General features: G+C 42.8%; 1 protein-coding gene across 2 annotated transcripts in view; it reads right to left on the bottom strand.

Moving 5' to 3' along the window:
• SKIC3 (SKI3 subunit of superkiller complex) overlaps positions 1-18,611 on the bottom strand; it is a 269,270-nt gene that overhangs the window by 63,495 nt on the left and 187,164 nt on the right. For both annotated transcript variants that reach the window (XM_075325084.1, XM_075325085.1), the window contains exons 28-30: positions 15,037-15,114; positions 6,979-7,103; positions 854-977 (exon numbers count right to left, since the gene is read on the bottom strand). In XM_075325084.1, the coding sequence (XP_075181199.1) occupies positions 854-977; positions 6,979-7,103; positions 15,037-15,114 (327 nt within the window). The remainder of the gene's footprint in view (positions 1-853; positions 978-6,978; positions 7,104-15,036; positions 15,115-18,611) is intronic.

Here is an 18,611-nt window from a genome sequence, read left to right as displayed (position 1 = left end):
ACAGTGAGACCCCACTTAGCCTCCCTGTGCTGTATTGGTCCTCACATATACCACTATATACAGTATGAGCCCCCACATAGCCTTCCTATATACAGAATGAGCCATCACATAGCCATCTATATACAGTGTGAGCCCTCACACAGCCCCCTATACAAAGGCAGACATCCTATACACTGACTGTGACGCAGCAGATGCAACGCAAGGTCATCAGTCGCAATCCGCCACTAATACAAGTCTAAGGGACACAACGGAAGCCGATAAACGGATCGCGTTGTTTACCACAGCCGCGGATTGTGACTGATACATTTTAACGGAAGTGTGAACCTAGCCTTAGCTGGTGCCTGAAGGGGGCTGGCTGGCTCATTTCAATAGCTAAACCAGCCTTCTTCTCTGTTCAGGCTGAGACAAAGAAGGTGGCTGGCCTTACTACTGACCGGAGTCAGACAGCCAGCCCCCTTTAAATCACAATACAGGTCAAATGCCGACACCTAGAGGTAGAAGAAAGCTCCAACACTAGGTTGAGATCAACATAGAATTAGAGCTGCCACTATCAGGAGAGCGGAGCTGAAATCCGGACATTGAGGTACATTTAGACAATAACGTTTATTAACAGAAAATACTTTTGTTCTGCTGGATAACTACTTTTAATATATTCAATAAAAGACAAGGATTAGACAAAGTATAACTGGGAGGGAAAAAATAAAATTAAAAATGTATAATAATGGGCTCGTATAAGACCCTGTCTGCAGTGGCGGAAACATATATAAAAATGGGTATATACAATATGGTCTGCAGTGGCAGAGATGTAAGATGAGCTGTCACCACAAACAAATTTTGGTTGGAGACCTCTTACCATTTAAACAGCAGTGTTTTGGAGGAATCCATGTCTCCCTGGCTGTACTCTATTACTGCCATGGCGGTGAGGATGTGCGCTTTTTCCTGCTCAGTCTTGGCAGCAGACAATGCTGTCTTGTACACTAATAATACATAAGAAAACATCCATGGAAAATAAGTCTGTCAATTTAGAAATATAATTAATAGGCAATCATAACGAGAGCTCTAATGATGGCACAGACCATGGCATATAACAGGCGTACAGAGATGAGAACAAACAGCTGCAATAAAACACGAAAATGTAAAGCCCTTCAATTCCTCTGATTCATAAACCTGTAATGAACAGGCTCATGGCATTTTTCCAAGTCAATTACAGGCTGCCTTTATCTATACTAATAACACAAGATGCCATAATAAGACTGCTTTCAAAGCAACAACTGAATTAACCCCTTAAAGGGAATCTGTAGGCAGGTTTTTGTCCCTCATCTGAGAGCAGCATAATGTAGGGAAAGAGATCCTGAATCCAACAAAGTTATCACTTAGGTTACTGGCTGCAGCTGTTCTGACACAATCAGAATTTTTAGCTTTAGTCAGGTAGCAGAGTCCAGAGAGCTGTCCCACCCACACCAGGCTCTCTGTTGAGATTGTACATTGACAGTAAGGCTGGGGTTACATGTAGCATCGCACCAACGTTCCCACCAGCAATCCAACCTGGTTGGGATCGTTGGTGCGTCGCTACATGGTCACTGGTGAGCTGTCAATCAGGCAGATCTCACCAGCGACTCCGGTAACGATGCTGCGCTTGGTAACCAGGGTAAATATCGGGTAACTAAGCAAAGTGCTTTGCTTGGTTACCCGATATTTACCCTGGTTACCAGCGTACACCGCTTACAGGATGCCCGCGCTGGCTCCCTGTACACATAGGTAGGGTACACAACGGGTTACTAAGCAAAGCACTTTGCTTAGTTACCAGATATTTACCCTGGCTACGTGTGCAGGGAGCCAGCGCTGGCAACCTGTAAGCAGCATACGCTAGTAACCAGGGTAAATATTGGGTAACCAAGCAAAGCGCTTTGCTTAGTTACCCGATATTAACCCTGGTTACCAGCGTACACTGCTTGCACAGTCGGTGCTCGTTGGTCTCCCGCAGTCAAACACACCGATGCGTGTTGCACAGCGGGAGACCAACAAGGAAAAAATGAACCAGAACAGTGTGTAACGATCAGCGATTTCACAGCAGGGGCCAGGTCGCTGCTTAGTGTCACACACAGCGAGATCGCTGATGAGGTCACTGGTACGTCACAAAACCTGTGACTCATCAGCGATCTCGCTAGTGATCTCGCTATGTGAGAAGTACCCCTAAGGTGTCACAGCAGAAGGCATGTCAGACATGTGTGCACATGACTTTGTAGTCACAGCAATGATAAGGGTCCTGCTGTTTAAACAAACATAGCAAAACAAAAGATCAGACTGTGACAAGACAGGCAACCCTGAATCTTCTCCTTTAACCCTTGCAGCATGCTGTCTTCAGCTTACATGGGACAGATTCCCTTCTAATAACCGGGTACTTTTTCATTTTGCGCCCTGCATTTTTCCTTTTCCAAGAGCAATAACATTTTTAGTTATGCTCAACATAGCCAAACAATGTATTGAAAAACGGGAAAAGAATTTCGTGAGCATTGAAATGGTAAGGAAAAAAATCTGCTATGTATTGAAGGGAAGTAAAGTAATCCAAAAACTACATGTAAATAATTTAATTTTTTAAATTTAAAGTTTAAATTTTTATTTTTACATTTCTGCATGCTCCTTAAGGGATAAATAAGTTGATATTTTATTTGATATTTTATTAGTTCGCATGCTGAAAAAGCAAATATGTAATATTTATTCTTGACATTTCACTATTTATGTTTGGCAAAAATGGGGGTGATTTAAATCTTTATATTAATATTTTTTCTTACAGTTTTCAAAAATATGCTTTAGTCAACTTTACATTTTTAATTAGTACCCTATGGAGCTTCAACCACCAATTCCTTGATCGACTATTGAACACAGTATAGCAGTGAAACTGATGATCTCCGACAAAGCCCAACCAACAGGAGTTCTCACATGGCAGAAATTGTGGATATTTGCATTCATTCTAGATTTTATGAAGAAAAATCAGATGAATTTGAAAAAATGCAGTCATTCCTTGCTATGAAAATCACAATATCCCTAATTCCACTAAATTCCAGCCATGCCAGAAAATCAGTCACCTGCTTGCATATTTTCAGTGGCCTTTTGTTAAAGGTAAAGCCAGTGCTGTTCTGGCACTATCAGGCTGCTTATCTACATACCATTAGTTGTCAGCTCAGATGTTTAGGCTTTCAAATCCAAGGAAGTAAACTTTAAAAATCGTCAGCTTCTTGAGTGGTAGTTGCAACGGAGCAGATAATCTCTAGGTGGGTATTCATATGGATTCCCGCCCCCCCCTGCCTGTTGTTCCTCGGCCTCTCTGTTCTCTATGCTAATGTTACTATCCATCTTTTTTGTTACTAAAGCTGGGTTCACACTAAGCGACAGCGACAACGACGTCGCTGTTACGTCACCATTTTCTGTGACGTAACAGTGACCTTGTAAGTCGCTGTTATGATCGCTGCTTAGCTGTCAAACACAGCAGCCGAAGCAGCGATCATAACGACACGCGTCGCTGTGCTGCAACATGTGCAGAGAGCAGGGAGCCTCGCACACTGCTTAGCGCTGGCTCCTTGCTCTCCTAGCTACAGTACACATGGGGTTAATTACCCGATGTGTACTGCAGCTACATGTGCAGAGAGCAGGGAGCCAGCACTGGCAGCGTGAGAGCTGCGGAGGCTGGTTACGAAGGTAAATATCGGGTAACCACCTTGGTTACCCGATGTTTACCTTGGTTGCAGCTTACCGCAGGCTGTCAGATGCCGACTCCTGCTCCTTGCACATTCAGGATTGTTGCTCTCTCGCTGTCACACACAGCGATGTGTGCTTATCAGCGGGAGAGCAACAATAAAAAGACGAACCAGGGCTGTGTGTAACGAGCAGCGATCTCACAGCAGGGGCCAGATCGCTGCTCAGTGTCACACACAGCGAGATCGCTAATGAGGTCACTGCTGCGTCACAAAAACCGGGACTCAGCAGCGATCTCGCTGTGTGTGAAGCACCCCTAAGATAGCGTCGGAGTCAGCGCCTGCGCATAACGTTTATCTCTGGCGCCATCTTTGTGAAGATCGTGTTACCTCCTGTTATTCTAGTCTTGCGGCTGAGAGGGCGGTGCATGCGCCCTCGCTTCTTCAGCTCTCGTTGTGACAGCAGGAGCGCACGCGGTCACATCAGGAGTGAAGAACAGCTGATCATAGTGATTAGCTGCAAAAGAGGACACTGGGCCGCCCCAGGACACCGTGCCGCCCTAGGACACCAGGATCTTCACAAAGATGGCGCCGGAGATAAGTGCTATGTACAGGCGCCAACTCCAACACCATCTTAGTGACGAAAGAGATGAATAGTAACATTAGCATAGAGAACAGTGAGAGGGAGGAACAACAGGCAGGGGGCGGGAATCCATATGAATACCAACCCATATCTGCTCTGTTGCAACTGCCACTCAAGAAGATGATGATTTTTTAAACTTTACTTTCTTGGATTTGATAGCCTAAACATCTGAGCTGACCACTACAGGTATGTAGATAAGTAGCTTGATCGCACCAGTACAGCACTGGCTTTAGCTTATATACGAAAATACCGATTGGTTTCCTTTAATTCAGGAGAAAGTGTTCAGGACTACAAGATAGCTGATGTCACTTTGTCATGCTTATTAATTAAGAGCAGACTGGTTGTTTTAAAAGGGAGCTGGTGCTTGATATTATTGTCTTATTCTGTTAACCAAGATTTCAAGGAAACAAGTGCAGTTATCATTGCTTTGCAACAAAAGGGCTTTACAGGCAAGGATATTATGCTGCTTGTAAGATTGGCCCTACATCAGCCATTTATCAGACCATCAAGATCTTCAAAGAGAAAGGTTCAATTACTGTGAAGGAGGCTTCAGGGCACCCAAGAAAGTCCAGCAGGTTCAACACCGGTGCCATGCTTGCTCAGAAATGGTAGCAGGCAGGTGTCAGTGGATCTGCATACACAATAATGCAAAGGTTATTGGAAGCCGGCCTGGTGTCAAGAAGGGAAGCAAAGAAGTGACTTCTCTGCAGTAAGTACAGGGATTGGACTGCAGAGGACTAGTGTAAAGTTATTTTCTCTGAAAGAAGCCCCATACACACTGTTTGGAATATCTGGAAGAATGATTCTCAAAACTATCCAAAGAAAAGGTGAGCACTAACATGAGTCCCGTGTCATGCCAATAGCAAGCATCCCAAGACCAATCATCACAGTAAGGAGAATAATAAGACTTCATAACTGCTTTAGTATAAATGCTAAAATTATTTGTGATTATTTTTCCTTAATTTATCGATAGATGAAAAAAAAAAATATTTACGTCTGGTTTTAATGTTAGTTTTATCTTTTGCATGCTTTTTGTAACTTTTATTTAACAACTGTTTGACATGACAATCTTGTAAGCATACAAAAGAGTTACTGCAATTACGCTGTCCTCTCATGCATTCCCTAACAAATCATTTTTAGAACTAAGTGCAGCAACAGTTATCAAGATGTCTTATATAAGGGTCAACACTGTGAATATCGAGTCTTTGCATAAACTTGATGTATTTGTCAATAAAAGTTTAAAAACATTTGAAATTCTTATTGTACTTCAGTAACAATAGACCAACATCTAAATATATTGAAGCGGGAAACTTTGGGAAAACCAAAATTTGTGTCTTAAAACGTTTTGATCACAACTGTGCACTTAAAAAAAATGACATTAAGAAGCTTCTGCTAGTGAATTCTGACCTGCGTTACTGCTATATAGTCTATAATGCGGTACAGAACTCATATACTCAGCTTTTAATGGGATGCGTTGGAGAGCTCAGAGATTGGATATATCGGTCTGTTGGTAATAATCTACAGTCACAGATTATATACACTTGTTTTATAATCTATTACAATTTGGATTGAAGAGATATACTATAAAGAAAAAACTTATTTTGCACATTTTCATTTCAAGTATTACTCCTAATAAAGATTATTAAAAGGACCACTAGAATGTTTTGTTTATCAGCACTGGAGTATCACTTTAAATGTAAGCCCCCTTTCCCCGATTACCCTCCGGACTCTTCACCTCTTAGGCTGCTTTCACACCACCGGTTTTCGCTATGCGGCACAATCCAGCACTTTGCAGGAAAAACGCAACCGTTTTTTTTTGCTGCCGGTTGCGTTTTTCCTGCATAGACTTTAATTAGTGCCGCAAGGCCTTGCGTTCGGTCCGGTTTTTGCCGCATGCGGCAGATTTAGCCAATGCGGCGGCCGGATGGAACGTTGCCTGGCACGTTTTTTTGTGCGGCAAAAAAACCCGCATCGCGCCGCATCCGGCCGATGCGGCGCTTTTCTCAATGCATCCCAATGGATGCCGGATGCGGCGCGATGCGGCAAAAACCGCATCCGGCCGCCGCATGCGTTTTTTGCCACTGCACATGCTCAGTAGCATGCCGCAAGCGGCAAAAAACGGACATGCCGCATGTAAAAAACTTATGCAAAGGATGCGGTGTTTTCATCGCATCCGTTGCATAGGTTTCACAGCCGGATTGAGCCGCACGGCTTAAACCGGATGTGTGAAAGCAGCTTTACAGACACTGCTCCAGTTCTGTGGCACCATCTTATCCCGTAACTTCTGATTGGTCGAACTCAGAAGTTACGTCCCAAGTGTTCACTGAAAGTCTATGAGAGCCAGAACGAGGTTTGAATGAGGCTCTCATAGAGTTACATTGAAGAGTGACCTCCAGCATGCTCCATGAAACACTGTAGCAGCCGGAAGGTCATAAATCGCCGGAAAAGCGCGAAAGAGATGAAGACGTCGGAAGGGGAGTATAAGACAGGGGGCAAGAAACTTACATTTAAAGCACCACTCCAGCACTGAAATGTAAAAAAACAAAACAAAAACTGGAGTGATGCTTTATACAAATTTTACTGTAAAGAAATTATTCAACGGTATAGCAATGGCAATCACACACAAATGACATATACATTTACCTTTCATACTTTCTTGTAGAAGTCCTTTTTTGAAATACGCAAGAGCCAGCCCAGTAAGATCATCAAGCTCTGTCAGAGGTGTAGCACTGTAGGCTTTGATGGCTTCATCGTACTGACCTACAGCACTGAAGAACAGAAGGGTCACTTTCGTCTTATCATTCAAGTTCGCTTCAAAAGACAAATGTTAAAACTACAAACAGTTTTTACTCAACAATTTTTACCCATACTGCTTGACTTTTTATTTGATCTGAACTTCTTATATTGAAAGCATCCTATTTACTACTATATAATTACGCTCTATGGCTTCGTATATGCCAAACTTTGGCAAATGCACAGGTAAAATCTTCATTCTTATACTCTAAACCAGTAGTCCCCAACCTTTCTGACCCCGAGAGCCACATTCAGCTCTGAGAGAGGGTCAAGAGCCACATCCAGCTCCTGGCCCCTCATAATAGTGACACGCATAGCCCCTATTACTGGTACAATGACACCCAGAAATCACACAGAGCCAATGAACCAAGATACAGAGTTCCCACAATTAGAGATGAGCGAACCTCAGGTTCGAGGTTTGGGTTCGGAAACTGAGCTCCAAAAAAACCAAGGTTCCGGTTTGAGCGAATGACGAATTCGAACCACTCAAATGAGCAGTGCTTGGGTATGAGTGATGCACAGCCCTGTGCGAGCTGCGTGCAGTGTTTCATTGGCTCACATTTAGGGTAAAACACACACAACCCCCCCCCCCCCAAACCCCACCCACCCTGCCTCAGATGTGTTTTGCTAGTGGCCCATAAGCAAAACACTTTGGGGGGGGGGTATAATTTTTTTTTTGGGGAAGGGGAGGGTTGTGTATGCACACTACATCTGATCATGCTGATTTTGCCCCCAATGTGAGCTCATCAAACCCTGCACACGGCTCGCACAGGGCTGAGCATCAATCATACCCAAGCACAGCGCTGCTCATTTCAGTGGTTCGTACATGCCACTCATTCAAACCTTGAACCCTAACCTTGTTTTTTTGGAGTTCGATTTCCGACCCCAAACCTCAGTTTCGTTCATCTCTACCCACAATACCTGCATTCAATATTCTCCCACCACTCAAGCAAGTCCTCTGACAGGTTGTTTCATCATTATCGCTAAACCCCCAAGGCCTGTGTATGGGCATCCAGATCTGATCCTCTGTGTAGGACTACTCACACAAGTCACCATCTGGAGACCCACCATAGCTGTTTGCTTAGACCAGATGCAAATGTATCAAGCTGGCAGACAGCCACACATCATGGGACCATGAGCCACATGTGACTCCCCAGCCCACTAGAAATGCCGTGCCCACTGTGATTGTTTTTTCCGCAGCAAACACTGACCTGCGGTGTGGCTTTCTGAGCTGCAATATCTCAATTATTTGCTGCAGAGTCGCAAGAGTTCTCCGTAAGGAAAACACAAGCGAGAGACCGCAGCGCCCTGAACCGTGATTGTGGGTATGGGCAGCTGCAGTCTCCTGCGGAGGAGACTCCTGCCCCCGCAGGTCAGGACTTGCCGTGTCCAGGACACAGCGGGTCCTGATCGTGGGCACGTACCCCAAGTCTCCTGCACAGTATTTTTGGGGAAATATTGTTGTAATGAACAGAATAGCTTAAAAATAAAATTGAGGGTACTCTGAGGGCCCATGAGGTTCAGTAAAGGATAAGAAAAGGTATGGCACATATAGTGGATGATTTCTCAAAGTATATGGCAAAAGCAAACCACAAAATGTAACTCTTTTGTCAATATTTCTATGCTCAAAAAAGTTAAAAAAAAAAAAACCCAAAAAAACACGCAGAAAACAGACATTTTACTTTTAACAGTCTCATCTTGCAATTAAAACCATGAGAATTATAAAATAAACTGCTAAAGGAGTTCTATTTACAGGAAAAATGATTAATTCAAAATCTGTAAGAATCTGACAATTGGAATACCCACCAATTGACTTGATATGTATATGAGAAGTTATCACCAATCCTTAAGTCACCCATTGATTACCAATAAGGGTGCTTTCCCATTGCGTTGGTCTACATCAGAACCGCCCTAAAACGAGATTTGCACATATGCGCTGATGGGGCTATTTGACTATGATAGTACAGGCAGAATCAAGCTGTGCTCTGTCGTGCACCATTTTTGGGCGTATACGTCTAATGGAGATGGACAACAAGACGTAGTATTAAGGAATAACGTTTGGAACTCCATTCTATGTCTGAACTGGGTGCAAAAAACCTAAAAAACATCACTATGGGGAGATAAGGTATGCACACCAGTGACTATGGAAGGGGAATACATGGAATAGCAGAAACTGCTGTGTGAATACTGACATGAAAAATTCAATAGCTATTTGTTAGAATGAAATGTGAAAAATGGAACCTGCATTACTGCCATGAATATATGAATAAAGAGAAATTTAGCTACTGAATTGATCAATGCAGAAGAGCCCCAACACTACGCCAAAGTATTTCTCTACGTTGGGGTCCCTAGCTTGTGTGTGTCCTCTCATGCAGTTAAAAAACTTACCGTGTATGGGACGCTGAGACCCAGGCTATATATGCGTATAATGTGAACCCTCCCCATACACACCTATTGCCAATCCACATTATACGCATATATAGCCTGGGTCTCAGCGTCCCATACACGGTAAGTTTTTTAACTGCATGAGAGGACACACACAAGCTAGGGACCCCAACGTAGAGAAATACTTTGGCGTAGTGTTGGGGCTCTTCTGCATTGATCAATTCAGTAGCTAAATTTCTCTTTATTCATATATTCATGGCAGTAATGCAGGTTCCATTTTTCACATTTCATTCTAACAAATAGCTATTGAATTTTTCATGTCAGTATTCACACAGCAGTTTCTGCTATTCCATGTATTCCCCTTCCATAGTCACTGGTGTGCATACCTTATCTCCCCATAACAAGACGTAGTAGACTGCTTCCAGGTGTATGCCTGCAGCAGGCATATACGCCAAAAAATGGTGAACGACAGAGCATACGGTGACTCCGTCTACATCATTATAGTCAATGGCTCCATTGGCGCATATGTCTGAATACTGTTTCGTAGGGGAGTTCGGACATAAGCCCAGATGGAACTACTGAACAAAGGGAATAGTGATAAGTGACCACTACCATGTTCGGTACTCGTAACTAGCAATCGGATGGAAAAATGCCTGAGTTTCTCATTGACTTCCATTATATTCGTTACACGACTCAAGCCCATCCAAGGGTCCAACTGCTCGAACATGGTAGTCCTTGCTCATCACTAGAAGGGAACAATGCAATATGAAAGCATCCAAAGGCACGCTTTAATCCCTGTGAGAACAGTCGCAGGGTGTGTATTCCCACTCCATTTATTCTCGATGTGACTGTTTGAGTGATGTGCTCTGCTACCTTCCATAGTTGCATAGATGAATTAATGGAGTGGTGGTCAAACATGCTCTCTGCTGCTCCATTCTGATAGGGATTAAAGTGACTCATTCTTGAAATTGGTGGGGATCCTATGGAGAGGTGTTAACTTACCATATATAAAATGCAATGAAAAAGTATTCATACCCCAAGAACTTTTCCACATTTTTTCATGTTTCACCCACAAACTTCGACATATTTTATTGGGATTTTTATGTGAAATACAGTTGAAACCAGAAGTTTACACACACTATCTAAAAATACACATCTGTATGTTTTTTCACTATCTAACATGAAATTAGAATACACATTTCCCGTTTTAGGTCAATTATGAACCACAATTATTTATATTTCCCAAATGCCAGAATAATGAGAGAGAGAGAAAATGTATTGAGGCATTTTTATTACTTTCTGCAGAGTCAAAAGTTTACATACACTAAGTGTACTATGCATTAAAACCGTATGGGACAGCCCATATGATGATGTCATGTCTTTGGAAAGTTTACATACATTTCATTAGTATTTGGTACCATTGCCCTTAAACTGTATGACTTGGGTCAATGGTTTTGGATATCCTTCCACAAAGTTCTCACGATAGTTGGTAGGAATTTGGGCCCATTTCTCCTGACAGAACTGGTGTAACTGAGCCATGTTTGTAGGTCGCCTTGCTCGCACCTGCCTTTTCAGCTTTGCCCATAAGCTTTCAAAATGATTGAGAGCAGGGCTCTGTGATAGCCACTTCAAAACATTTACTTTGTTTTCCTTAACCCCTTCAGCCCTCGGGCACTTTCCGTTTTTGCGTTTTTGTTTTTTGCTCCTTTTCTTCCGAGAGCCGTAACTTTTTTATTTTTCCGTCAATCTTGCCATATGAGGGCTTGTTTTTTGCGGGACGAGTTGTACTCTTAAATGCAACCATAGGTTTTACCATATATTGTACTGGAAAACAGCAAAAAAATTCCAAGTGTGGAAAAACTGCAAAAAAAGTGTGATCGCACAATAGTTTTTGGGATGTTTTATTCACCGTGTTCACTATATGACAAAACTGATGTATCTATGTGATGCCTCAGGTTGGTGCGAGTTTGTAGTCACCAAACATGTATAGGTTTACTTGTATCTAAGGGGTTAAAAAAAATTCACAAGGTTGTCCAATAAAAGTGGCGCACGTTTTGCGCCATTTTCCGAAACACGTAGCGTTCTTATTTTTTGGGATCTATGGCTCAGTGATGGCTTATTTTTTGCGTCTCGAGCTGACGTTTATAATGGTACCATTTTTGCGCAGATGCTACGTTTTGATCGCCTGTTATTGCATTTTGCGTAAAACTTGCGGCGACCAAAAAACGTAATTTTGGCGTTTGGAATTTTTTTGCCACTACGCCGTTTACCAATCAGAGTAATTGATTTTATATTTTGATAGATCGGGCATTTCTGAACGCGGCGATACCAAATATGTGTATATTTATTTATTTTTTAACCCTTTAATTTTCAATGGGGGGAAGGGGGGTGATTTGAACTTTTAGGTTTTTTGTTTTTTTTTATTTTTTAAAACTTTTTTTTTTATTTTACTAGTCCCCCTAGGGGGCTATAGCGATCAGCAATCTGATCGCTATTATCTATCTGCTGATCACAGCAATACAGCTGTAAACAGCAGATTCAGTCACTTTGATTTTCCCTCTGCTCTCGGCCGAGGGAAAATGAAAGTGAAACATCATAGCAGCAGGCGTCATCACATGACCCTGTGCTACGATGGCAACCACCGATAGTCACGTGATAACACACGTGACTTCCGGTGGGGGCGGCGGTAAGTAAAAAACATGGCCGCGCGCATTTAAATCTTGCTGCCAGACTTTGGCAGCAAGATTTAAGGGGTTAATGGCCGCAGGTGGAAGCGATTCCACCAGAGGCTAGCAGGCACACATGTCAGCTGTTGAAAACAGCTGATATGTGTGCCGATCCACGCCGCCTGCCCGCGGCAGGGGGCGGGGCTTAACGGGACACGATCCTGGACGGATAGATCCGTCCAAGGTCGTGAAGGGGTTAAGCCACTTTGTAATCAGTTTGGCGGTATGCTTTCGGTCATTGTCCATTTGGAAGACTCATTTTCACCCAAGCTTTAAGTTCCTGGCTGATGTCTTGAGATGTTGCATCAGTATTGCCACATTATCTTCTTACCTCATGACCTCACCCATCTATTTTGTGAAGAGCACCAGTCCCGCCTGCAGCAAGGCAACCCCACAACATGATGCTGCCACCCCCATGTTTCACAGTTGGGATAATGTTCTTAGGCTTCAAAGCATCCCCCTTTTCCCTCCAAACAGAAGCATGGTCATGGTATGGTGAAACAGTTCAATTTTAGTTCTGCTAGACCACAGGAATTGTCTCCAAAAATGTAGGCCTTTGCTCCTGTGTGCATTTGTAAACATAAATCTGGCTCTTTTATGTTTCTTTTGGAGCAATGGCTTCTTCCTGGCAGAGTGGCCTTTCAGCCCATGTTGATACAGTACTCGTTTCCCTGTGGATAATGACACAATTTTACCAGTTTTCGCCAGCATTTTCACAAGGTATTTTGCTTTTGTTCTTGGGTGGATATGCACATGTCTGACCAAAGCACGTTCATCTCTGGTACACAGAACAGTCTCCTTCCTGAGCGGTATGATGGCCGGACATTCCCATCTCGTTTGCACTTGCGTATAGTTGTATGTACAGATGAACAAGGCACCTTCAGGCATCTGGAAATTGCACGCAAGGATGAACTAGACTTGTGCAAGTACAGAATTTTCTTCCTGAAATCTTGGTTGATTTCTTTTGACTTTCCCATGATGCTACACAAAGAACAAAGACGCAGTGTGTTTCAGGTGTGAAATACATACTTTAGAATACATTCACAGGTGTGTCTTTAATTAACTCAGATATTGCCAAAAAACAAATCAGAAGCTCCAAAGACATGACATCATCATATGGGCTGTTCTATATTGTTTAATGGCATGGTGCTCTTAGTGTATGTACTTTACAGAAAGTAATAAAAATGCCTTAAAACATTCTCTCTCTCATTATTCTGGCATTTGGCAAATATAAATAGTGTTGGTTCCTAATTGACCTAAAACGGGAAAGGTTTTTTCTGATTTCATGTCAAATGAGAAAAACATGCAGATGTGTCTTTTTAGATAGTGTATGTAATCTTCTGATTTCAACTGTATATATCCAAATCCAGACTGTAATAGGACAAACCAAAAAGGGACAATGGAAAACACCTGAGGAGAATCAAGCCCTGAAAATAAAAATAAAGGCAATAGGAACCATCAGTATTAGGACCACGAAAAAAGGATCATAGCTAAGCAGACAGGGACCACAGAGCAAGAGGTCACCGGATCGAATCATCAAATCAAGCCATGGCAATACCCATAAATAAAATTAGTAAATTGAGTCCACCTGTAGGGGTATGGCACAAATGCAAACCTACCAAGATGTGGCTGTCCACCTAAAGTGACTTTGCAAGCAAGGAGAGCACTAATTAGAGAAGCAGCCAAGAGGCCCATGGTCACTCTGGAGGAGCTGCAGAGATCCACAGCTCAGGTGGGAGAATCTGTCCACAGGACAACTAATTGACAACAAAAAAGCCATTTTTGAATGCAAGTCATAAGAAGTCCTATTTTCAGGTGGCAAAAATCCTTGAATGTAACACTGCATGCGGTAGAAGATGCTCTGGTCAGATGAGACCAAAGAAGACATTTTTGGAGTAAATGCAAAATGCTACGTGTGGCTAAAAACTAACACTGCACATCACCGTGAAAACATGATCCCCAATGTCAAACATGTTGGCATCATCTTGCTCAGTGGGGATGCTTTTCTTCAGCGTGGACAAGGAACCTAGAAGAGTTGATGTGAAGATGGATGGAGCTAAATATAGAACAATTCTGCAGGAAAACCTATTAGAGGCTGCAAAAGACTAGAGACTGACGTAGGTTCACCTTCCAGCAGGACAACGACCCTAAACATATTGAAAGAGCTACAATGCATGGTTTAGATCAAAGCCTATTCATGTGTCTGTATGGCCCAATCACAGTCCAGACCTAAATCCCATTGAGAATCTGTGGCAAGACATGAAGATTACTGTTCACAGACACCTCCATCCAATTTCTATTTTGAGAAAAAGAATGGGCACAATTTTAAGCCTCAAGATGTGCAGAACTGGTAAAGACATTCCTCAAAAGTCTTGCAGCAGTAATTGAAGTTTTCAGATTTATATTATTAAAATATTTGGAAAATCATGTATCATTTACTTTACGCTTAACAAATAATAGCTAAATAATGTTGGTATATCACAAAAATCCCAATAAAATACATTTAAATTTGTGCATCTAATGTAAAAAAATATATAAAAGTATGAATGAACAGAGTATGAATACTTTTAAAGACACTATAGATACCATTACATGTCATATGCCATTTGAAAGCATAGAGATCAGATTCTGTGTAACACTTCTACAACACTTATGGAAGCCAATATACTAAATCTGTAATATATTCTGTAGCCATTATGTTTACTTATCATCATATCACATTATTAGGACCGGACTGAGTGCTCTGCAGTATATCTGTTATTGTACTTTTAAAACAAGGATCACAAGGACAGATTACCAAAGTGAGCGTCCATAATGTCGAAGTGCAGAATTATAATCATCCTTGTCTTCTGAATCTCGAAGAATGGACAATGCGCTAAAATAAAATAAAATGGAAAAAGATGAAAATGTCACATGTAAACATCTTACATGTACAGCAAACATTGCATCACAGGAAGATAGAATAAACTAGAAATACAGATAGTAGGACTCTTCTATGGGTCTGTTCACATGATTGTTGCCATTTTTGCCTGACAGACCCCACAGACTTATTTTTTACAAGTAAAATAGTGTTATTTTTCCCACAAAAAACCCAATAAATTACATTAGGAAACTCCTAGTTGAGACTCTAATACACCTTTAAACCAGGATTGCAAACTTGCTTTTTCCAGATAGTTTATGAAAAAAATCACAGACAACAAATGTTTACTGATGCATTGGAAAACCTCAATATAATATTAGGATTTGAAGTGATATACGTCTACAGCACATAATTCTGAAATGTGCAACATTCACTGTGCCCTGTGAAATGATAACAGTCATAATCTGTATAAGATTTTCCAGTATTAAAAAAAACAAAAAAAACAATCACAGATGTGTCAATTTTTATATACAGAAGAAGGACAAAGAACTTTTTTATTTTAGACTTGCTGGACGTACAGCAATCCTGCTGTGAGGAGGGCTGGTTGGACCCAGACTGTAAAAGTCTAGATCTGCGCGGTTTCAAAGTTGCCCGGGTGCCGGACACAGGCCCAGGATTCCAGCTGTTTGATCTGGATATAAATAAGAATTCATACTTACAGAGGCTCCGGCTGGCTGTATATTGCTTCCGCGCTGCTCCCTGTGCCACTCAATTCACATGCACGGCTTTCCCCGCCCACCGGCCGGCCTGGCATCTGTGATTGGTTGCAGTCAGACGCGCCCCCAGCCTGTGTGACGCGTCTCCCTGCAGCCAGTCACTGCTCATCACGGCTCATTCATTCTGCACTCACAGCGGGCAGCCATGCCATGCCATATGGCCGCTCACTGTGATATTCAGATGTAGCAGAGCTGAATCATCGTGGGACCTCGTGTGGATTACGTCGGAACTGCAGGGTGTTGGGGTTAATAAAGTGGTAAAAGAGGGGTTTTTTTTGTATTTTATTCCAAATAAAAGATTTTATTAGTCTGTTAATTTACTTTCACTTACAGGTTGTTGATGCGTGGCGTCTCACAGACGCCTGTACCATCACTATTCCAGGACTTAGTGGCAGCTGTGCGCTGTTATTAACCTCCTCATTACCCAGATTGTCACCACACCAGGGCAACGGGAAGAGCCGGTAAAACTCTGGGATTGTCACATCTAATAGATGCCACAATTCCGGGCAGCTGGAGGCAGATATCTTTAGGCTGGACCTCCCCAGCTTCAGAATACAGATCCAGCTGTCAGCTTTATCTTGGCTGGGTATCAAAATTGGGGGGACCGCACCTTGTTTTTTTTTGTTATTTATTTAAACAAACAAAAAAAAAAAAAAGCCGCATGCGGTCCCTCTTAGGCCGGAGTCACACTTGCGAGAGACTAACACGAGTCTTGCATCGCTTCACCCATCACGGTCGCACACTCTCCTGACAGGAGAGGGTCCGCTGCATGTCGTTCTATGCAGCTCCATGCTCATGTCTGAAGAGCATCAGGCCGTGCCAGGTGATGTGATGCGAGACTCGCGCAAGTGTGACTCTGGCCTTACGGTGCGCTAACAAGAACCGTATGACTCGCACGAGTCTTGGCATCACATCACCTGGCAGCCGCACACTCTCCAGACACGAACGTGTAGCTGCATAGAAATACATGCAGATGCACGCTCCTGTCAGGAGAGTGTGCGGCTGCCAGGTGATGCGATGCGAGACTCGCGCAAGTGTGTGACTCCAGCTTTATTTTGATACATAGCCATGATAAACCCTGACAGCTAGGGGCTGCAGCCATGGGCTTTATCTGTGCTGGTATCAGAATACGGGGACCCCTGTGCCGATTGTTTTATTTATTAATTTATTTTTATACCACGATACTCACCCGCAGACAGTTACACTGCTTTCCCCACCCACCGGCCATTCTGGCGCCTGTGATTGGTTGCAGTCAGCTAACATGCTGCCACTCAGGGTGGGGGCGCATCTAACTGCAACCAATTACATGCGCCGGTGGGCGGGGAAATTAGTGAACATTCAATGAGGGTTAATTGTCCGCTTCGGAAGGGAAAGCGTGACCTGGAAGCAGCTTGCCACCATGATGGAGGTTCGGTAAGTACACCGTGCACGCTCCAACCCCCCTATCCCTTCTACCAGCATTTTTAATCTCCGGATTCTGACTTATATGGGTACCAGATTCCAGACTGGATCCGGGTTTTTTTTTTAAATTTTGCAGGGACCCGCTGGTCCCGGTTTTCTGTGAGTCCGCCCACCTCTAGCTGTGAGCCGAGGCGAATGTAAACTACCACATATACTAAAGAATAATATATTTGACTCCATTTTAGTATCATCATCATATTCACACATTTTCTTACTTGTTGTTCATTAACATTAACATAGTTATTTAGACATTCAAGAACAAAACGTTGTAAAAGTCTAAGATCCAAAGGTCTTAATATTAAAAGCCAAAAGGATGCATGGCACTCGGAAAAGCACTAAAGAGCAGGGCTGGTGCGGTGGTGAAATATTGTGATGGCTCAAGAATATAAACAATTTAATGCTTTATAGCAGTTGACGCCAAATAGTAGCTTGTTATTTGCTGGAGGATGAAAGCTAGGACCATTAAATCTTGACATCAGTCCACCTTCCAGTGTCATTTTTAATTTAGAAACAGGAAAATGAAAAACTTGATAATAGTCTCCTCAAACCTATTAATTTATTGGCTCAGTGATGAATCTTACGTTTGAGTCTCATTAGCTCTAGACAGCCAATATACAAACTAGAGTGTATATCACCAAGAGCAGAAGTCTTATTTGAAGAAGTCATGGCTGGAGAGAGCAATAAGTAACTGTGGCCATAACTGTTATGGGCACGACTAAAAAAGAGAATTTTGTTTACTTACTGTAAATTCTTTTTCTTATAGTTCCGTCTTGGGAGACCCAGACCTTGGGTGTTTAGCTTCTGCCTCCGGAGGACACACAAAGTACTACACCTAAAAGTGTAGCTCCTCCCTCTGAGCTTATACACCCCCTGGTGAGCCAGTCCCAGCCAGTTTAGTGCAAAAGCTGAAGGAGAATAGCCACCCACAAGTAAAACAGAGCAAGAGCCGGAACAACTCTGTCCACGACAACAGCCGGTGAAAACACGCCGAACAAGGAAATTGCCAACAGGCAACAGGGAGGGTGCTGGGTCTCCCAAGACGGAACTATAAGAAAAAGAATTTACGGTAAGTAAACAAAATTCTCTTTTTCTTCATCGTTCCTTTGGGAGACCCAGACCTTGGGACGTTCCAAAGCAGTCCCTAGGTGGGAAATAAACAGAAAAACTAAGAAGTAGGCAGAACCTAACTTCACAAATGGGCGACCGCCGCCTGAAGGATGCGTCTGCCCAAGCTCGCATCTGCTGAAGCATGAGCATGCACTTGGTAGTGCTTCG

This window comes from Anomaloglossus baeobatrachus, chromosome 1 (genome assembly GCF_048569485.1).
Source record: "Anomaloglossus baeobatrachus isolate aAnoBae1 chromosome 1, aAnoBae1.hap1, whole genome shotgun sequence".
Classification (NCBI taxonomy): domain Eukaryota; kingdom Metazoa; phylum Chordata; class Amphibia; order Anura; family Aromobatidae; genus Anomaloglossus; species Anomaloglossus baeobatrachus.
This window is presented reverse-complemented; position numbering and strand designations above follow the sequence as displayed.